Here is a 20,269-nt window from a genome sequence, read left to right as displayed (position 1 = left end):
CCAGACAAAACAGCAGAACTGTGTCTCAACAATGTCTCACACAGGCAAAAAAAAAAAAAAAAAAAAGGTGGGGGGGGGGATTTTGATCTAATGTGAACACTGTCACAGTGCAAAAATAAAACTTTGGTTATTCGTAATTTCTTTACATGGAATATTGTAGTGGATAAGCAGCTTCAGAAAAGCTTATTGACAACAAAATTAATTTTAGAAAATTGAACACAACTGAAAACAAATTAAATCTTCAACAAAAACTTTCATAAAAGTCAACAGTTTTTTGTCAACACTGGAAAAAATTTTTTAGCATAACTAAACAGATTTTCCCCCAAAAGTCAGCTGTTCTCCGTATATCAGTGGTCTGTAAAAGTTTGGGCACCCCTGCTGATTTCCATGATTTTCCTTTATATATCACTGGTTGTTTGGATCAGCAATTTCAGTTAAATATATCATATAGCAGACAAACACAGTGATATTTGAGAAGTGAAATGATGTTTATAGGATTTACAGAACGTGTGGAATAATTCTTTAAACAAAATTAGGCAGGTGCATAAATTTGGGCACCCTGACAGAAAGAAATACATCAATATTTAGTAGATCCTCCTATTGCAGAAATAACAGCCTCTAAATGCGTCTGGTTGAAGGTATTTTGTACCATTTTTACAAAACATCTCAGCATGTTGGTTTCCGAGCATGGACAGCCCGCTTAAAATCACGCCACAGATCTTCAATAATATTCAGGTCTGGGAACTGAGATAGTCACTCCAGAATGTTGTACTTGTTCCTCCGCATGAATACCTTAGTAGATTTCGAGCAGTGCTTAGGGTCATTGTCTTGTTGAAAGATCCAGCCCCGGCGCAACTTCAACTTTGTCACTGATTCATGAACATTGTTTTCAAGAATCTGCTGAAAAATGACTGGAATCCATGTGACCCTCAACTTTAACAAAGATTCCCAGTACCTGCACTGGCCACACAGCCCCACAGCATGATGGAACCACCTCTAAATTTTAATGTAGGTAGCAAGCGTTTTTCTTGGAATACTGTGTTCTTTTTCAGCCATTCATATCACCCCTTGTTATGTCCACAGCACCTTTTTCCAAACAGTGGCAGCACCAGGAAATGTTTGTTGGGGGGCTGAGGGGGAGCTGGGGTAAAAGTTGGAGGGGCTCCCCAAAGTGTCATCGAAATGAACAATATATAGTTGGCTGAACAACGGTATACAGCTTCTGCATATTCTGTGTTAGTGCGCAGCTGCCGCCGACGTGCTTGATGAATTCCTGTGCAAAACAGTAGTTCCCAGATAATAGTGATATATTTCTGTGAGATAATAAGTATATCTCACCTAAATCAATTCTAAAATTTACCAGTAATAAAATTATAAAGATAAGTAAAGTGTTGGGAAAGGGTCGTAACACGAACCCGCAACAGGGGGCGCAAAAGAACGGACAATGGATAAGACAAAGAGTAACAATTTAATGTTGTGAATCACACAACTAAATACAGATACAGATAGTGCCAATTGTACACAAGGTGACGTGCGGGCAGGCTCGAAGATAGGAGACCTCTGGCGATCTGAGAGCCGGGACCCACACAGCTTCCACCAGCAACGGCCTGAAGAACACCGGAGCCGCCAAGTCCTGAGTCCCCAGGTGGTCACCGTCTTCTGTTGCAGACCCTGGTACTGCTGGCAGAAGATGACAAAACAGTTAAGGTGAGTGTGTATCCACACACCCAGTAATCCTTGGAACTAGTTCCTTCGGGAGGGAGAACCTCCACCTCCAATAAAGAACAAACGTGCAGCTCCTGTCAGTCGCTTCCTTAGGAGGAGTGAGAGGCGAGGACGTCGCTGACTCTCACTGTATACCACTCCAGCAGGGACTGAGACGCAGGAACACGGCTGCAAAGCAGAATAATAATGATAATAATATCGTTAGATACAGCAGAGAAGATTACCTTTGATGGTAGTAGATTTCTCGGCGAGGAGGTGGAGTAATGATCCGGCTTTTATAGAGATGACGGTGATTGTTGACAGCTGGTGTAAATGAGTGACAGCTGTCACTCTGTCTCGGCGCCCTCTCATGCTTGAAGCCCGCACTCCAAGCAGGGCGCCGACTGGTGGTGGTGGGCCAGCAGTACCTCCTCTTCAGCGGCCCACACAACATAAAGTTTTAAGAGTGGTTGTAATAAATATTTAGGAAACCTAAATTTTTGGAGTATGGAGTTAAATTTGTCTCATTAATACTTGCAAATGCACAGAGGGTGATTTACAAATATCCTTTGATTTGTACACGTGCTTTGTGATCCACAAACACAAATTTCTGATTTGTAACTTTTGTGTAGGTTTTTACTATCCATTCCATCCATCCATCCATTTTCTTCCGCTTTATCCGGAGTTGGGTCGCGGGGGCAGCAGCTCAAGCAAAGCCGCCCAGACCTCCCGATCCACACACACCTCCCCCAGCTCCTCTGGGGGAACCCCAAGGCGTTCCCAAGCCAGCCGAGAGATGTAGTCCCTCCAGCGTGTCCTGGGTCTTCCCCCGGGCCTCCTCCCAGTGGGACGTGCCCGGAACACCTCTCCAACAAGGCATCCAGGGGGCATCCGGAAAAGATGCCTGAGCCACCTCAACTGACTCCTTTCAACGTGGAGGAGCAGCGGCTCGACTCCAAGCTCCTCCCGAGTGACCGAGCTCCTCACCCTATCTCTAAGGGAGCGCCCAGCCACCCTGCGGAGGAAACTCATCTCGGCCGCTTGTACTCGCAATCTCGTTCTTTCGGTCATGAGCCAAATCTCATGACCATAGGTGAGGATCGGAACGTAGATTGATCGGTAAATCGAGAGCTTTGCCCCCCTACTCAGCTCTCTCTTCACCACGACGGTCCGATACAGCGACCGCATCACTGCAGACGCTGCACCGATCCGTCTATTGATCTCACGCTCCATCCGTCCCTCACTCGTGAACAAGACCCTGAGATACTTAAACTCCTCCACTTGAGGCAAGGACACTCCACCGACCTGAAGAGGGCAAAGCACCTTTTTCCGGTCGGGAACCATGGCCTCGGATTTGGAGGTGCTGATTTTCATCCCGGACGTTTCACACTCGGCTGCAAACCGCCCCAGTGCACGCTGAAGGTCATGATTTGACGAAGCCAACAGAACCACATCGTCCGCAAACAGCAGAGACGAGATTCTGTGGTTCCAAAACCAGACCCCCTCTACACCCTGGCTGCGCCTAGAAATTCTGTCCATAAAAATAATGAACAGAACCGGTGACAACTGGAAACAGGTTTGACTTACTACCGGCAATGCAATCACCTAACACACACATTCACCACTTTGCTCAGTTACACAATATTGAGACATTCTCAGTGCAAAACTGCAGTTGAGAGCCACAAATACGTCAGTCGCTATTCACATTATTGGCACAATTATTGGGGGGCTGAGGGGGAGCTTGGCTCATTATTGGGGGGGCTTAAGCTCCCCCAAGCCCCCCCTTGGCGCTGCTACTGATTCCAAAATGGAGCTGGTTTGTCCAAATGTGCTTTAGTATACCTCAAGCAACGCAGAAAAGGCTTCTTCGGCATTACAGCATCATACAGCATCTATTTGTACAAAATGTGCTGTGTAGTAGAACGATGCACAGAGACACTATCTGCAGCAAGATCATGTTGTGTAGATCTTTGGAGCAGGTCTGTGGGACTATGACTGATCTCACCATCCTTCGCTTCAGCTTATCTGAGATTTTTCTTGGCCTGACACTTAGGGCCTTCACTAGTACTGGGCCTGTGGAAACTGACAGCTGAAATCTCTGAGATACATTTTGTATCCTTCTCCTAAACCATGATGTTGAACAATCTTTGTTTTCAGGTCATTTGAGAGTTGTTTAGAGGCTCCCACCATTAGAAGAGATGCAAAGAGGGGAAACATTTGCAAATGGCCACCTTAAATACCCTTTCTCATGATTGGATTCACCTGTGTAAGGAGGTCAAGGGTCAGTAAGCTTACCAAACCAATTTTGTGTTCCAATAATTAATACTAAATGTATTCAAATTAATAAAATGACAAGGGTGCCAAAAATTATGCACCTGCCTAATTTTGTATTATTGCACACTTTCTATAAATCCTATGAACTTCATTTCACTTCTCAAATATCAGTCTGCTCATCAATATGATGCAATATGATATATTTAACTGAAATTTCTGATCCAGACAACCCATGATTTATAAAGGAAAATCATGAAAACTATCAGGGGTGCCCAAACTTTTGCATACAACTGTAGCACAAATGACCACATCTCAAACCCAGGGAACCACGGGTCAGCGTCTTAGTATTCATCCATTCCTTCACTCATCCCACACTTCCCTATCCTTAGCCAAGAAATTTTCAAACTCTTCCTGGGGGATTATGAGGTATTCCCAAGACATCTGGTGAACATAGTCCCTACAACCTGGCCTAGGTTTTTCCTTTGGTCTCCTCCCAGTTGGGTGTTCCTGTAAGACCTCCTCCTTTCAATGTGAAGAAGCTCTGCTCTGAGTCCTTCCCAGATATTCAGTCTTGTCACCTTGTCCCTGAGTGTAAGCCCAGATGCCTGATGGAGGAATCTCATTTATATCGCTTGTGTCCAAGACCTTGTTCTTTCACTCACCTTCAATTGTTCATCCAGGATCGGGTCACGGGTTGTTCTTTCAGTTATTACTCAAAATTTATGACCATAAATGAGAATAAGACCATAAATCAACCGGTAAAAACAAGAGTTGTCTTCTGGCTCAGCTCCTTCCTCACCACAATGGTACAGTGGTGATGTACAGTCTGACTGTACATCGCCACTGTACCATTCTGATGTGGTGGCAGGACATCAGACACAGCCCCAGTCCATGGATCAATCTCACTCTCTGTCTCACCCCAACCTGCTCAGCGGGCCGCACTCGTTGGAGCGAGATCTCTGCTATTTTGGCATTGTGGGATCACTCGCCGGACTACTTTCGCTGGACGACATGAGAAGATGCTGCTGCATGAGTGTGAGCATGCCCGTATATAGGGGATTCAACCGAACCCCCCCCCCCCCCACCGGAGAATTCTGCTGATTTTTTTTCTGCTGATTTTTTTTCTGATCTGGATATCAACGTTATGTATTTTCTTTTCATTGATAATAAGAAACAAGCACTAACTGTTACACAGCTATTATCAAACACCCTCAAGTTTCAATTTCCTCTGCCAGAGTAATCCCTTAAGTGATGAAAGGGGAAACTGCTAGATAAACTTTTCCCATGGGGGTTGAGAATTTTTTCTCCCTGGTCCCTATCCTCCTCTGATATCAAACGGATTAGTAGGCTTGTAAATACCCATGTAGACACACAATTACACTTGTCTGGTTTGTAAAAACTTGTTTGTATGTATAAGCTGAGAAATAAAGGGAGCTTCTCCTTCCTGTTGCAAATACTGTAAAGGTGCAAATATTTGCGTGGGATTTATTATGCAAATTTCGCGAGTTAAACAAGGTCGCCAAATTAAATACCGCTATTTTAATACATAACGTACATATACGTACATATTCATAATGTAAACGTGAATATTAATACCGCTAAATACGAGGTCTGTTAGAAAACTATCTGACCTTTTTATTTTTTGCAAAAACTATATGGATTTGAATCATGTGCGCTTGCATCAGCCAAGCTTGAACCTTCGTGCGCTTGCATCAGCCAAGCTTGAACCTTCGTGCGCATGCGTGAGTTTCTTCACGCCAGGCAGGTATAAAGTTTGCATTAATGTTATCTTGGTTCTTCCTGGGTGGTTCTTATGGCAACTGATCCAATCCCAAGCAAGGACTTTGTATATAAAAATGTATTTCCTAAAATGCTACATTTTGGGTTTCAAATGAAATTTATCTAGCTTTTTACCCCTCGAAATCCTCAAAAAGCTTCTGCTTTGGGGAGCTTCGCCCCCCTGAGCTCCCCCCCACGAGGGCGTTGCCCCTCGACCCCACCGGGGGCCCTGCGGCCCACTGGACCCCCAACTCAAGGATTTGAACCCCCCCTTTCACATTCCTATATACGGCCCTGTGTGAGTATTGATTTACAACCATTTAGGCGTAAAAAACACACAAGATACACAGGTTCTTGGGCCAAAAATACTTCTGATGTTTTTGTTACCCATAAAAATACATTGTCATCGCAGGTCTGGGAACTACTTTTTGCGCAGGAATTCATCAAGCACCTCGGCCGCGGGCGCGAACTAACACAGAATATACGGAAACTGTATTACGTTGTTCGGTCAAAACGACAGCATCCACTGCCTGAGCTAGTGGCGCGTGTGAGACTATGGGTCTCGTGCGCCGTCTGCTGGTGCGTTTCAAAACCGGAAGTAAAAGAGTGAGGTCATCATGGGGAGCAAAGTCAGCTCCAAAATGGCAGCGCCTGCAGCCAGGGTGATTCAGGTAACAATAACACATCAAAAGCTGATTCTTTTTCTTTTTTACATGCACGTTACTGTGTGTAGGTACTCTGAACGTTTATGTGGTATCTCTTTAGTTGTCACCTTTTCTCTGCGTATTTAGTTTTATTTTCTCACCTTTTCGGTGAGAAAAGTCCGTCTCATTAACGTCCTTGTGATTGACAGTTTACATCGCGCTCTTTATTTAAATTTTTGTCGCTTAAAGTATCGCACTGCGTTTATTTTTCTGCCCTGTCTATGTAACCATAACTTAATTTATACTAAAGAGCTGCTTTTATCCAAAGTGAGAAAGCAGGGACATAAAATTCATTAGTAAGTGTGTCAAAGTTAAATTTTACATTTTAAATACACAAACAGCACTGACCAGGATGATCACTAAGCGTCTCTTTGTATTTGGATAAACACAATTTTTGTCATTCTGCCTTTGTACAAGAATACCACATTAACAATTGAGTTATTACAGCCATTTTTACACTCTCATTTTCAGAGGCTACAGGTAACCAGACAACCCAACATAATTACGTTCATTCATTTCAGCTGCTTATCCGGGTCCAGGTCGCGGTGGCAGCAGAGCAAACAGCTTCATCCACTTCCCCATCCTCAGACAAATCCTACATCTCTTCCTGGGGGATCCCAATGCATTCCCAAGCCAGATGGAAAATATAATCTCTCCAGCGTGTAATGGGTCTTCCCCTGGGTTCTCCTCCCAGTTGGACTTTCCTGGAAGACCTCCTTCGGGAGGTGACCAGAGAGCATCCTCACCAGATGCAAAAAACAACCAAACCACTCAACTGGCTCCCTTTAATGTGAAAAGTAGCTGCTCTACTCTGAGTCCCTTCAGGGTATCAGGACTAAATCATCACTTTTACAGCCAGTTTTCTTTCAACAATTCAGGGGATGGAAACACGAGCATTTCCAGTCAATATGTGATTGTGCAAGGGGACTAGTGAGGGAAGCCACCAAAACACATATGATGACTCTGAAGGAGTTATAGATTTCTGTAGCTGTGATTGGAGAAACTGTACACAAGGCAACTATTGTCAGTTGCATCACCTGTTGTACAGCTTCATAGTGGGGGACTTTAGCCAAAAGTTTATGTCTTATTTGGAAAATCTGTCTCTTTGCCACTCAAGGATCAAGGAAATTTTATTGTCATATGCACAGAACAGAAGAACTTTCCTGCACAATGAAATGTGGCTACTGCATTTAACCCATCCTATTTGCCAGTAGGAGCAGAGGTCACCAGTAGGCGCCCGGGGACCAGCTCCAGATGTACATCCCTGCCTTGGTCAACAGCAGGGCTGAGCAAACCAACACCGACCCATAACAAACAACACACAACACATAGGCCGGCCCGGTACATAAAACATATATATGAAGCAAAACACGAGGGAAAAGGAGAAGAAAAAAAACCCTCATAGCCGCTGCATTACACAGCGGCAATGAGGAAAAAAAAAAAAATCCCATCAGCACAAAAAAACAATAATCACAGAGACAAAACAAGGACACAGGACGACAACCGAGATTTGAAAGGACCAGTTTATCAGAACATTCCGGAAGGCAGCCAGTTTCAGCGCCGTCGACGGCCTTGTTCGACAGTCTGGGGGGGGGGGGGGGGAAGGGAACAGCCCTGCGCAGGCTGAGAAAGTCCTGGACAGTCCACAGTTCACGTCAGGGCTGGAGAAGCTGAGGGGAGGGGGGAAGACCAGGGAGCGAGGCATAAGAGTGTTGTTCTTCTGAGGAGGTATCTTATCACAGCGACCTTGAAGTGCAGCTGTATTTGGGGAAGCCAGATGAATAGCCAGATTAACAGACGCCTGAAAGATTCCACAGTTCTGAGAACAGAGTGGCTCCCAATGCATCTGAAATGTAGAATGTGGTCTTCACAGACGGTCAAAGCGGGTTTCCAGGGCTGCAATCTTCCCAGAGATGTCATCCAATGCGCGGTTAACCCCCGCCGACTGCGCAGCCACTGCCTTCCCAATCGAATCAATCATATAGGGCAGCTTGGAACGACCAATCAAAGCTGCTTCCACTTTCTTGATTTTCCGGTAAATCAGCAAGTGCCCCGCTCCACACATCAGAAAGCCGGTCACCACTAAGCCGAATATGTACACATCTTCAACGTCCTCCACAGAAAGCATGTAAAGGCACATGACCTGCCATCTCCTCCACGAGTCCATAACGTAACCCATCACATGCGTCCCAGCAGGACAGGTCGGGTCCTCCGCTCCCGAAGATCTTGTAGAAAAAATAGTGTCAATTGCGTTCAGAGACCATTTTAACAGATCCATTTTTGTCGTTTCCAGAAGAGCAACGCTGCAGCCTCACAGACAACACGCCACAAAAGCAGGAAAGATAAGGAGGGAGGGAGAAGAGAAAAGTGCGTCCGTCTCGGTCGAGTGCAAGCTGGCAACAAAAAAAACAAAAACACCATGAACATCCCAGACACAAGTTGTAGTATGGAACATGGGCAGCACAGTGGCTCTGTGATCAGCACTCTTGCCTTGCAGCATGAAGATCTGGGTTTCTATTTCACACATTCCTAGTTCCTTTCTGTTTGGAGTTTGCATGTTCTCCCCTGTGTCTGTGTGGGTTTCCTCCCACTATCAAAACATGCTGTTAGGGTCTGCTTCTTTCACTTTTCTTGACAATGGCAGCATCTCTACATCTGGAGTTGGTCCCATTGTGCCGGGCTGTGGCTGCGGTGCATCCAGAAAGTATTCACAGCGCTTCACTTTTTTCCACATTTTGTTATGTTGCAACCTTCTTCCAAAATGGAGTATATACATTTTTCCCCTCAAAATTGTGCTCACAACACCCCAAAATAACAACATGAGTTGTTGGTGTTTTTTGTTTTGTTTTTGTTGTTTGTTTTTTTGTTGTTTTTTTTTTTTTTTTGCAAATCTACTAAAATTAAAAAAAAAAAAAACTAAGGAATCACATGTCTATTCGTATTCACACCCTTTTCACTATACTTTGTTGATGCACATTTGGCAGCAATTATAGCTTCAAGTCTTCTTGAATATGATGCCACAAGCTTGGCACACTTATCTTTGGGCAGTTTTGCCCATTCCTCTTTGCAGCACCTCTCAAGCTCCATCAGGTTGGATGGGGAGTGTTGGTGCACAGCCATTTTCAGAGCTCTCCAGAGATGTTCAATCAGATTCAGGTCTGGACTCTGGCTGGGCCACTCAGGGACATTCAGAGTTGTCCTGAAGGCACTCCTTTGATATCTTGGCTGCTTAGAGTCATTGCCCCGCTGAAAGATACACCATCACCCCAGTTTGAGGTTGAGAGTGCTATGGAGCAGGTTTTCATCCATGATGTCTCTGTACATTGTTGCATTCATCTTTCCCTCAATCCTGACTAGTCTCCCAGTTCCTGCCACTGAAAAACATCCCCACAGCATGATGCTGCCACCACCATGTTTCACTGTAGGGATGGTGCCTGGTTTCCTATAAACATGATGCCTGACATTTACGCCAAAAAGTTCATTCTTTGTCTCATCAGATCAGAGAATTTTGTTTCGCATGGTCTGAGAGTCCTTCAGGTGCCTTTTGGCAAACTCCGGGCAGGCTGCCTTGTGCCTTTTACTAAGGAGTGGTTTCTGTCTGTCCACTCTACCATACAGGCCTGATTGGTGGATTGATGCAGAAATGGATGTCCTTCTGGAAGGTTCTTCTCTCTCCACAGAGGAATGCTGGAGCTCTGACAGAGTGACCATCGGGTTCTTGGTCACCTCCCTGACTAAGGCCCTTCTCCCCTGATCTCTCAGTTTAGATGGGCAGCCAGCTCTTGGAAGAGTCCTGCTGCATCTAAACTTCTTCCATTTGCACATGATGGAGGCCACTGTGCTCATTGGGACCTGCAAAGCAGCAGAAATGTTTCTGTATCCTTCCCCAGATTTGTGCCTCAAGACAATCCTGTCTTGGAGGTCTACAGACAATTCCTTTGACTACATACTTGGTTTGTGCTCTGACATGGACTGTCAACTGTGGGACCTTATATGTAGACAGGTGTGTGTCTTTCCAAATCATGTCCAGTCAACTGAATTTACCAAAGGTGGACTCCAGTTAAACTGTAGAAACATCTCAAGGATGATCAGTGGAAACAGGAGCACCTGAGCTCAATTTGTGATTTCTTTGTTTTTTTGTTGTTGTTTGTTTGTTTTAAATAAATTTGCAAAAATCTAAAAAATTTTTAACTTTTTTCACATTGTCATTACGGGGTATTATGTGTAGAATTTCGACAGAAAAAAAAATAGAATTTCATCCATTCTGGAGTAATGTACCAAAATGTGGAAAAAGTGAAGTGCTGTGAATACTTTCCGGATGCACTGTACCAACGGCTCCAACTGGTTGGTTTGTGTCTAACCGTAATTAAGATGGTTTCAGTGCAGAGGACAAATTTAATGTGTATATATAATGACAATATTGGGCCTTATCTTTATCCAACATCAATTAAACCATTATTTTAAAAAATTTAGTGTTGGATAACATGTATTGGCCTTGTGACACACTGGCGTCCTGTCCAGGCCGTACCCTGTCTCATGCCCAATGACTTCTGTGATCCAGAGGTGTTATGAGGTTACAAAAACAGTGTTTTCAGTTTTAGAAGTGTTTATTTCCCAATAGCTTTTACATAATATATGAGAAACATGTTAGATTTACACAGAAAAGCAGCAGTTTTGAAACAGATTCTGCCATGTTGAATTAGCAGCCAGAGAGACCAGCCAGTGACATCATGGTGCCTTTATACTCTGATTGGCTGTCATCCCCCTCCACACAAAAAAAGGTGGATTTGCATGATTCATAGCGTAAAAATAGGAACCAGAATATGACCTTTTGACCTCTTAAATAGGTCAAGGTTAGCCATCTTTAAACTTGTCCAAGGTCTGTTTCCTAAGAATGTTCCTCGTGAATTTGAAGACCTTGGCAGTAATAGGACTGGACCTATGCTGAGCACAGGCAAACAGATGGATGCAAAGCCTTCGCAATACACAATGACCATATTTTGATGTCTTTGGGTAATAAACAATCTTCATCAAAGCTGTGTTCTTTTTACAGGCTGTTCGGCCACACACTCCTCTTATCAAGTTTCCCAACCGGCTCAACGTCCCACAGCCCAACGGTGAGTATGTAAGAAAGCAAAACTGGAACAAACGCTTGTTATAATTACCAGTTTATGTCTTTTTTTTTCATTTCATTTCATTCTCGAAATATCATTAAGCAGTGAAATAATGAAATATGTCATTACAACTTCTTAAAGTGGAAGCTGTCACGGGGGGTTTGAGACATTTTGCACCTGACCCAGAACAGTAAGGTGTCTTTCTCCATCATTTGCATTCTGAGAAACCAAGATTTCTCGAGAATTTCTCAAGTTTTGACTCAATGGGTCAATGTTAAGAAATGTTGTTATTCTCAGAATGCAAAAGATGAAGCCTGTCCTAATTTTTCTAGGTCAGGCTCAAACTCATCAATCACCCCTCATACATTCAAGTTCCTTGTTTTGACAAATTAGCAAACAATATGTGTGTGTGTGTGTGTGTGTGTGTGTGCGCGTGCTTATATATATATATATATATATTTGAGGAGCTGGAAACCATCAGCGTTTGGTGTTTATCTCAATTGTCTAAAGGATCAATTGATTATGAACACAGTACCAGCTTATATTTTGTTTAGCAATTATGTAGTAAAGAACAAAACCGAAAAATGTTTTTAGGCAAAATGAAAAATAAACCTAAAATCTTTGTTTTCAGATATCTACAGATAGTAAACACTGATGACTGTGCTAACATGCCCAGAACTGAAAAGTATACGCTGCTCGCATGCTAACATACAATATCCCATTACAGGAAAGGAATTACATGTAGCATTTAGCTCAGAACTAATGGCTGACTAAGTTCAGTCTCTTTGGTTTTAGGGAGTCCTTCCTGTTTGTCTGACAGAGAAAAGAGTCTGGCTGAACACACCGTACAAGATATTGGGCATCTGTCCATCTTTATGTATGATCTTTACTTATTTAACAGATTAAGGCAACTTCCACTATAGAGAGAAAACGCTAAGCAAGTTTAAATTCTTCATCACCCGCTGCTCGCGACACCGATCATGTCACTCTCGGCTACCTACTTTCCCTGTGACGAGAACAGAACTCTGGGCTAATATGTAAGCATGTTGTAAGGGCCTTTAAAGACTTATTTCTGGTTTTCTTACTGATGTGTTGTTCTTGCTTTTACAGCCCAAGAGGCATTGAAAACTTTAGCTGTTAACGTTCCACAACACAACACCCCCAGTTCTCCTTTAGTGACATCACCGCCTCCAGTATCAAGACCTTCAGTACCGTTAACCCCAGTCCCTGGGATACCAGATACCTTGGCTTCTATTCAGCAGCTCCCCGCAAGGTACCGCAGGAGACCGTTGACAGTGGACGAGATCGAGTTTATCCAGGTGAGCAGCACAGCACTTGAGCTGAGATTAACTTGACACGGTTGCCTCCGATTTAGTCCTCTTATCTCTTTAAGAGTTTGTATTTCCTGCATTCTTTCCTGACAAGACCATACTTTAATGGCAGACGTTTTGGTGATATGTGCTCAGGAATTTAACTTGAATAGTACTTACCGCTGATGCGTCTGGTTACTTCTCGAAAAGGCTCACCATTTTTCTTGTTTCTGTTGCTCCCACTCACTCGCACACCCTCACAAACAGAAAAATATTGGTTTCTCATAGTCTGTGCTTATTTCTTCCAGCTTATTGATCAAGCTGCTTTTGCAACACTACATTTTTTTTTTTTGAGAAACTATGGAACACATCTACATGAATGACCCTCATCTATGCAGTCTCATACGTCTGCAGTGGTCCGTGTAAACAGTGGGGAAAATAAGTATTTGATCCACTGTCGATTTTGCAGGTTTTCCCACCTACATAGAATGGAGAGGTCTGTAATTTTTATCGTAGGTACATTTCAACTGTGTATGATTTTTGAATAATTAATTTGCATTTTATTGCATGAAATAAGTATTTGGTCACCTACCAATCAGCAAGAATTCTGTCTCTAACAGACCTGTTAATTTTTCTTTAAGAAGCCCTCTTATTCTGCACTCTTTACCTGTATTATTTGCACCTGTTTGAACTTGTTGCCTGTATAAAAAGCACCTGTTCACACTATCAATCACACTCCAACCTGTCCACCATGGCCAAGACCAACGAGCTGTCTAAAGACGCCAGGGACAAAATTGTAGACCTGCACAAGGCTGGGATGGACTACTGGACAATAAGCAAGCAGCTCGGTGAGAAGACAACTGTTGGCGTAATTATTAGAAAATGGAAGAAACATAAGATGATTGTCAGTCTTTGTCAGTCTGGGTTCCATGCAAGATCTCACCTCATGGGGTAAGGATTTTTCTGAGAAAGACCAGAACTACATGGGAGAACCTGTCAATGACCTGAAGAGAGCTCAATCAATCAATCAACTTTATTAATCCCACAAGGGCCAATTTCATTTGAGCAGTCCCTTTAAGAAAAATAAATAATATATAACAACAATACAACTACTAAATACAAATAAAACAGACTTAAGAAGTTAAAATGAATAGCAAGAATAAATAAAAACATGGCGGACCTATGGAGCATTTAAAAGTGGAATTGCTGAAGGTATAAATGACTTTAAAAACCGGTTGGTTCTACACACCAGGGACGCATAACAGCGTCCTGAAGGAAGCAGAGGAAACTCTCCTAAAAGAACATGACCTGACATGAGCAAGATGATTTCAGCCTTCCTTAGGATCTTGATTGCAAAAAGAGTGTATGTAAGTCTCTTTGTTTCACTCTGATAATCTTTGAACAAATTTTAACAATGTTGTTCAGGCTGTTTCTGTCTTTCACTGAGAGGCTGTGAAACCAGCAGATAAATGAAAAACACAAAAGACTCAATAAAAGACTGATAAAAGCAACAAAGGATTGCAGGCCTGACAGAAAAAGAAATCAGTTTACGGAGAAGATAACTTCTCTGCTGTCCTTGCTTCACAATGGCGTCTGTGTTCATATCAAACTTCAGCTTCTCTCACAGTTGAAGTGTACCTATGATAATAATTACAGCCCTCTCCATTCTTTGTAGGTGGGAAAACTTGCAAAATTGACAGTAATGAAATTCTTATTTTCCCCACTGTATACATTTGCATCAGTGTGAAATAAACTGTATTGTATTGGAGCACTGACACCAGGATTTTTGCCTCTTAGAATCAACAGCTGTGGGTGTGTGTAGCAACACTGAACATGGTGTAAGCCAAAATACTTGCTGGCATATTTAGTTGGTATTATGTATAGGTGGCTCCTGCTTCTTTGTATTGTAGCTTTTTAGCTGTTAAATGCAAACACATTGTGATAGTGGTATATAGTAGAAAAGCATTAAATGACAAGTACCAGAAACTGAGAATGTAAACCTAAATGGACTTGCCCACAGGACCAAGGAGATCCAGTTTCCTTATTGACTTCTTTATATTTGTATTTTTGTTTTGCTACAGCGTGGTGGACCAGAGTGACGCAGTGTACTGACAGCCAAAGCTTTTACCTGTGGAGATTGTAATGAGTCTTCAATTCTGTTCTTCAACACAAAACCTCATAATCTCACATGTAATATTGTCTAGAATAAAGTTGTACATGAATCCTTTTGAAATATACATTTTTTATGAGTAATTATTAAGGTGTATATCCACTGCTTCCTCTCGTGTGAGATGCAGCGAAAACATGTCTTTAATGTCACTCTTGCCAAGCATAAGAACAGGATGTTTTTTTGTTTAAAGCTGTAGGATCTTATGCCAGCCACTTAACCATACCCATTGTTTTGAAATGGAGCTGCAGGAATGCTTTGTCACATTAAGAACAGTGAATGTTTCATGTGAATTGCTTCGTTTAAATTGAAGACTATTTTGCTGCATTGACACTATAGTGCTTGATATTGACAAAATGCTGTATGCACACTACAAGACATCGATTTCAACAGATGAGCTGCATGCTATTTAGACTCCATCTGAGGTATTTATTATTGTTGTTGCTGGCATGCTCTATATACATAAACAACACCAAAACTTCACAAGAGCTCAGTATGACTGGCCAACAACAAACTGCAATTGATTTTCTAACTATGGCACTCTGGAAGCTATGACCCAGATGGATACTGGCACAACAGTACAAACGGTCACCTGTCAGACGGGCAGATTGGCAGATTCTGCTGTGTTTCAGAAAACTCAATTTAATATTTTATGTCCTCATTAAAGTACAGTGGAACTGCACCATGTAAAACTGCTCAGATCCTTTGAACCTGACTTCAAGGATGTGATGTCACTTCATGCAGCAGCTCCTATAGAGGGTAAACACTGTCAGCATAAGCAGTCAGGTACTATGCAAACTTTTTATCTTGCATGACACTGAATGAGAAGTTCTATTAAGATAAACTGATGAAGACTGTCAAAATGTTGCTAATACCTACAGGGTATACAGTCAGGTACATAACACAACAGTGACAATAATTTGCTTCGACAACACCCCAATGGAGTTAAAATAAAAAAAAAAAAAATGTTCTTGTGGTCGAGACATTCAACTTTAATTCTAGGGGTTAAAAAGTTACATTAACCATTTTGGAATTACAGGGTTTTATGCACAATACCTATATTTTTTCAGAGCACAAAAGTAATTTTGACACAAGGATTTAAATACAAATAATCACTTTTACTGAATTGGAAACCGGTCTGAAGTAGGCAGTGATCGTATGAAATTAGTGAGGGAAGCCACCAAGACACGACAACTCTGAAGGTGCTAACAGACTTCTGTGGCTGTGATCGGATTAATTGGATGGTGCAACCTTTGTATGTTGCATTACGTTATACAACCCTAAAGTGGTGTGAAATAGGATAATTTTCTTAAAGACTGAAATTTGAGGTCTGGATTGCCTTAATGCACAAAGGAGCCTCAAGCCTAGACTTGATCTGATTTTTTTGTATAAACATTGTTTTCTGCTCTACCATGAAGCTGTGGTGGTACAACAGGTAAATGTTGCACTATTCTGTCCTTTCTCATTTCCACAAAAGCCTATCTCCTTCAGAGTTGTCATGCTTGTCTTGGTGGTTTCCCCTCACAAGCCTTCTCACCTAGTCACTCAATTGTTTAGACCTGCCTACTTCAGACAAATTTACCAAATATAATGCAGTTTGTATTTCTTAATGGTTGTAATTGAAGTCAGGACATACTCAGTAAAATTAAAAATGTTGCGTTTTAACAGATTAGTTTGTCCAATTACTTATGGGATAAATAGCTTTACTTCCTAAATGGTTAATGTGATTTTTGATGTTAAAAAAAAAGGCTTTTACTTAAATCTGAAAGCCTACACAAACACGTCCTGATACTTCTCAACTCCATTGTGGTGGTGTATGGAGGCAAAAATTACTAAACGTGTCACTGTCCAAACACATATGCAACTGCAGGCATTACACACTTTATGTACAACTGTCTGCTTAATCAAGTTGCCAAGTTCAGGTGCAAATCCTTTCACAAAATACTGTCTGCAGAAATGTTAAAAACAGTGAAGATCTGAGATAGAACATCAAGCAGAATGCAGCACTGGTCCACCAGAGCTGAGAAAATGCAATTTCTTGTATTTAAATAAGAAAACAAAAACGACATTCTCAGGCGCACGCACACACACACACAGGAGGAAATAATTATTTTTCTACCTCTCTTTGAAATTAATAAAGTAATGAATCAGCTCCCGTCATCCATCATAGAACATGTTTACAGCAAGTAAGTTCCATTGGATCCCCCACACCCAGGGCTGGCACAGCAGATCAGAGATGGATCTGCATGTTCATTTGGCACAAGTTTTACACCGGATGTCCTTCCTGACACAACTCCACATTACATGGAGAATAGGCAGGCCTGTAGGCCTTCAACTGGGACCCTTCTGCTCTGAAAACAAGTGCAATAAATGCTCATTGTGCTTTTTACACAAGTTCATAGCTCTACAAAAATACCTCTGACCTGTTCATAACATAACGTCAAGCACGCTACCAGTGTACTCGAGCAGTGCAGTATCATGACAGAAATGCGAACAGCAGAAAATGAACTGTGGAGTCACAAAGAGGCACAACACTTGAAGAAACACTGAGGCGAGTGGAATGTTTTCTGTCCAGTACTCACAGCATGAACAGCGCCTTGTAGAGGGAAACATTTAGAGCATGTTGTTTTTGACTGCTGAGTGGAACCGTTTGTGCAAACATAACTAAACATTCCATTTAAAATGCAACAAGCAATCAGTGCTCCTCTGTACAGGAGCTGGAAAAGACGCATCAATTGCTCTGTTCGTCCAGTTCCTCGAAGGCGGGTAAGAAATCGGCGATGGTGTCCACCACGTAGTCTGGCACCAAGCTGTGGTCGGTGGACAACTCACTCTTCCTGTACTCCTGTGCGTCTTCGATCTGAGACACACCGGTCAGAGTGAGCATGGTGTCCAAGCCACAGTTGAACCCAAACAGCACGTCTGTCTCCAGACGGTCCCCCACCATCAGGCACTGGGCGGGGTCCAACCCACTGAACTGACTGGAGATGCACTCGAACATGAAGCGGCTCGGCTTGCCGATCACAGTGGCCTTACGACCTGATGCCACCTCCAGGGCTGCAGTGAGAGAACCTGAACCTGCAGGAACACAGCCAACACAGATCAAATCATCACCATCATACATGTCTGCAACTTGGTGTGAGGCAGAAAGCCACATTTCACTAATCCCCCAAATAAATGCAAGAGAGTAATTACATGAAATTTTGATTAATCATTAAATGCTCTACTTGATGAAGTATCACAACAAGGTTTGTACATGCTGTATGGGGTGTAACAGCATAAAAATGAGACAGCATACACTGCAAAGCTGAAAAATGATAAACGAATGAAAAACATTTGTATAATGAGCTACACAACAGATATACAGATTTATTTATTTTTGCTGCCATCAATTGTTTAGGGTCACCATAGCGAATCTGGTTTCAGATCCTTAATAGAATTTGGCACAGGTTTCATGTCAGATGCCCTTCCTGACACAATTCCAGTTCTGCATGCTGAAAATAGCTCTCATGCACAATATAGAGCAGAAACTAGCATACAGGTCAACAACTGTATGCCAGTCGACCAGAACATGGCTAGTTATCAGAGTATTAAGCAACTTGTTCCAGATCTAAAGCATCAGGATTATCAAACCGTACTCTGTGCTGACTGTATCATCACACTCACCTGTGACCGGATTTGGTGAGCGCTCTTTCCTTATTGCGCATTTCGTCTTGAGTGAAGTAGCATATTTTGAGCTTTGAACTCTTGTATTAGCTACCAAAAGCTCTATTATCATCAAAAATGGCCTTGTTAGCAAGATTACAAGGGAAGAGAGGCACAACAGGATGTTGACATTCAACAGAATACTTTTGGAATCAATTGTGTGGGAGGTAATAGAAACCTTCCATATTGCAATAGGAACCTGTGGACACCTGAGTGGCAGCCTCAGCTGCAACCCACATGCACCTGGGTGGTGGGCACCACAGCAGCATCCTGTAGTGGCTCCCCTTAGACGCCTCAGTGGCAGCACAAAGCAGATTTTCTTTGTCATATCCTCACTGTCCCCATAATAAAAGGCATGAAATCCACCTTCAAACATACAAAAACAAGTCCTTAAATTTTCTTTTGTCCACTTGCGACAGATGCCTGTGGCACTGCAGAGCCACTGAGGAGTAGAGGTGCAACAACTGATTATTAATCAACTGTTAAATTCATTACTGTTATGAAAATCATTTTGAGTCTTATTTTTAATAACCAAATTCTCTTACTTAAGCATCTTAAATGTGGATTCTTTCAAGTATACTAATTTCTTTACTCCTATCTGATAGTAAATATATCTGGGTTGTGGACAAAACAAGTCATTTGAAGACATCTTGAGCTCTGGAAAGCACTGATTGACAGTTTCACTATATGGGCCAAATGATCTGCCAAATATTTTCTTGACTAAACAATTATGAAAATAAGTTTGTTGCAGTGATACTGAGGAGCCAGAGGAATGTCCCATCAGTGCCACAAGAACGCCAGTGATGTGTCACAGGAATGTCACTATGGTGCCAGTGAAGAGATCCTGGTGTTTCTGGTAACTGGTTCATTTGGTTAAAAGTTTCAGACACCCCTTTTGTGCAGTGAGTGTGATGAATATTCAAACAAGTAACCAAACATCTGATCTACACTTGTGGTGATGACTTGTCTCGTGCTTGAGGAGCTACTCTTGAGCCACCTGATGATGGAGAGAGAGAGAGAGTGTGTGTGTGTGTGTGTGTGTTGTGAACTGGAGGCCGCAGTACCTGGCAGGATCCTGCCGCCTGTCAGAGGATCTTATGCCAGCCACTTAACCATACCCATTGTTTTGAAATGGAGCTGCAGGAATGCTTTGTCACATTAAGAACAGTGAATGTTTCATGTGAATTGCTTCGTTTAAATTGAAGACTATTTTGCTGCATTGACACTATAGTGCTTGATATTGACAAAATGCTGTATGCACACTACAAGACATCGATTTCAACAGATGAGCTGCATGCTATTTAGACTCCATCTGAGGTATTTATTATTGTTGTTGCTGGCATGCTCTATATACATAAACAACACCAAAACTTCACAAGAGCTCAGTATGACTGGCCAACAACAAACTGCAATTGATTTTCTAACTATGGCACTCTGGAAGCTATGACCCAGATGGATACTGGCACAACAGTACAAACGGTCACCTGTCAGACGGGCAGATTGGCAGATTCT

At 42.4% G+C, this 20,269-nt stretch overlaps 2 protein-coding genes across 2 annotated transcripts; one reads left to right on the top strand and one right to left on the bottom strand.

Annotated features, from left to right (window-relative positions):
• The first annotated feature begins 6,314 nt into the window (after nt 1-6,314).
• Nucleotides 6,315-15,382, top strand: mrps36 (mitochondrial ribosomal protein S36). The gene is made up of 4 exons (XM_034170646.1): nt 6,315-6,428; nt 11,515-11,578; nt 12,686-12,894; nt 14,967-15,382. The coding sequence occupies exons 1-4, from the start codon at nt 6,375-6,377 to the stop codon at nt 14,982-14,984; spliced, it is 345 nt and encodes a 114-aa protein (XP_034026537.1). The 5' UTR covers nt 6,315-6,374; the 3' UTR covers nt 14,985-15,382.
• On the bottom strand, nt 15,243-19,844 carry LOC117510785 (glycerol-3-phosphate phosphatase-like). The gene is made up of 2 exons (XM_034170647.1): nt 19,822-19,844; nt 15,243-18,130 (listed from the first exon to the last, which is right to left on the bottom strand). Exon 2 carries the CDS (start codon nt 18,051-18,053, stop codon nt 17,784-17,786), a length of 270 nt encoding a protein of 89 aa, XP_034026538.1. The 5' UTR covers nt 18,054-18,130; nt 19,822-19,844; the 3' UTR covers nt 15,243-17,783.
• Between the last annotated feature and the right edge of the window lie 425 nt (nt 19,845-20,269).

This window comes from Thalassophryne amazonica, chromosome 5 (genome assembly GCF_902500255.1).
Source record: "Thalassophryne amazonica chromosome 5, fThaAma1.1, whole genome shotgun sequence".
Lineage (NCBI taxonomy): Eukaryota > Metazoa > Chordata > Actinopteri > Batrachoidiformes > Batrachoididae > Thalassophryne > Thalassophryne amazonica.
This window is presented reverse-complemented; position numbering and strand designations above follow the sequence as displayed.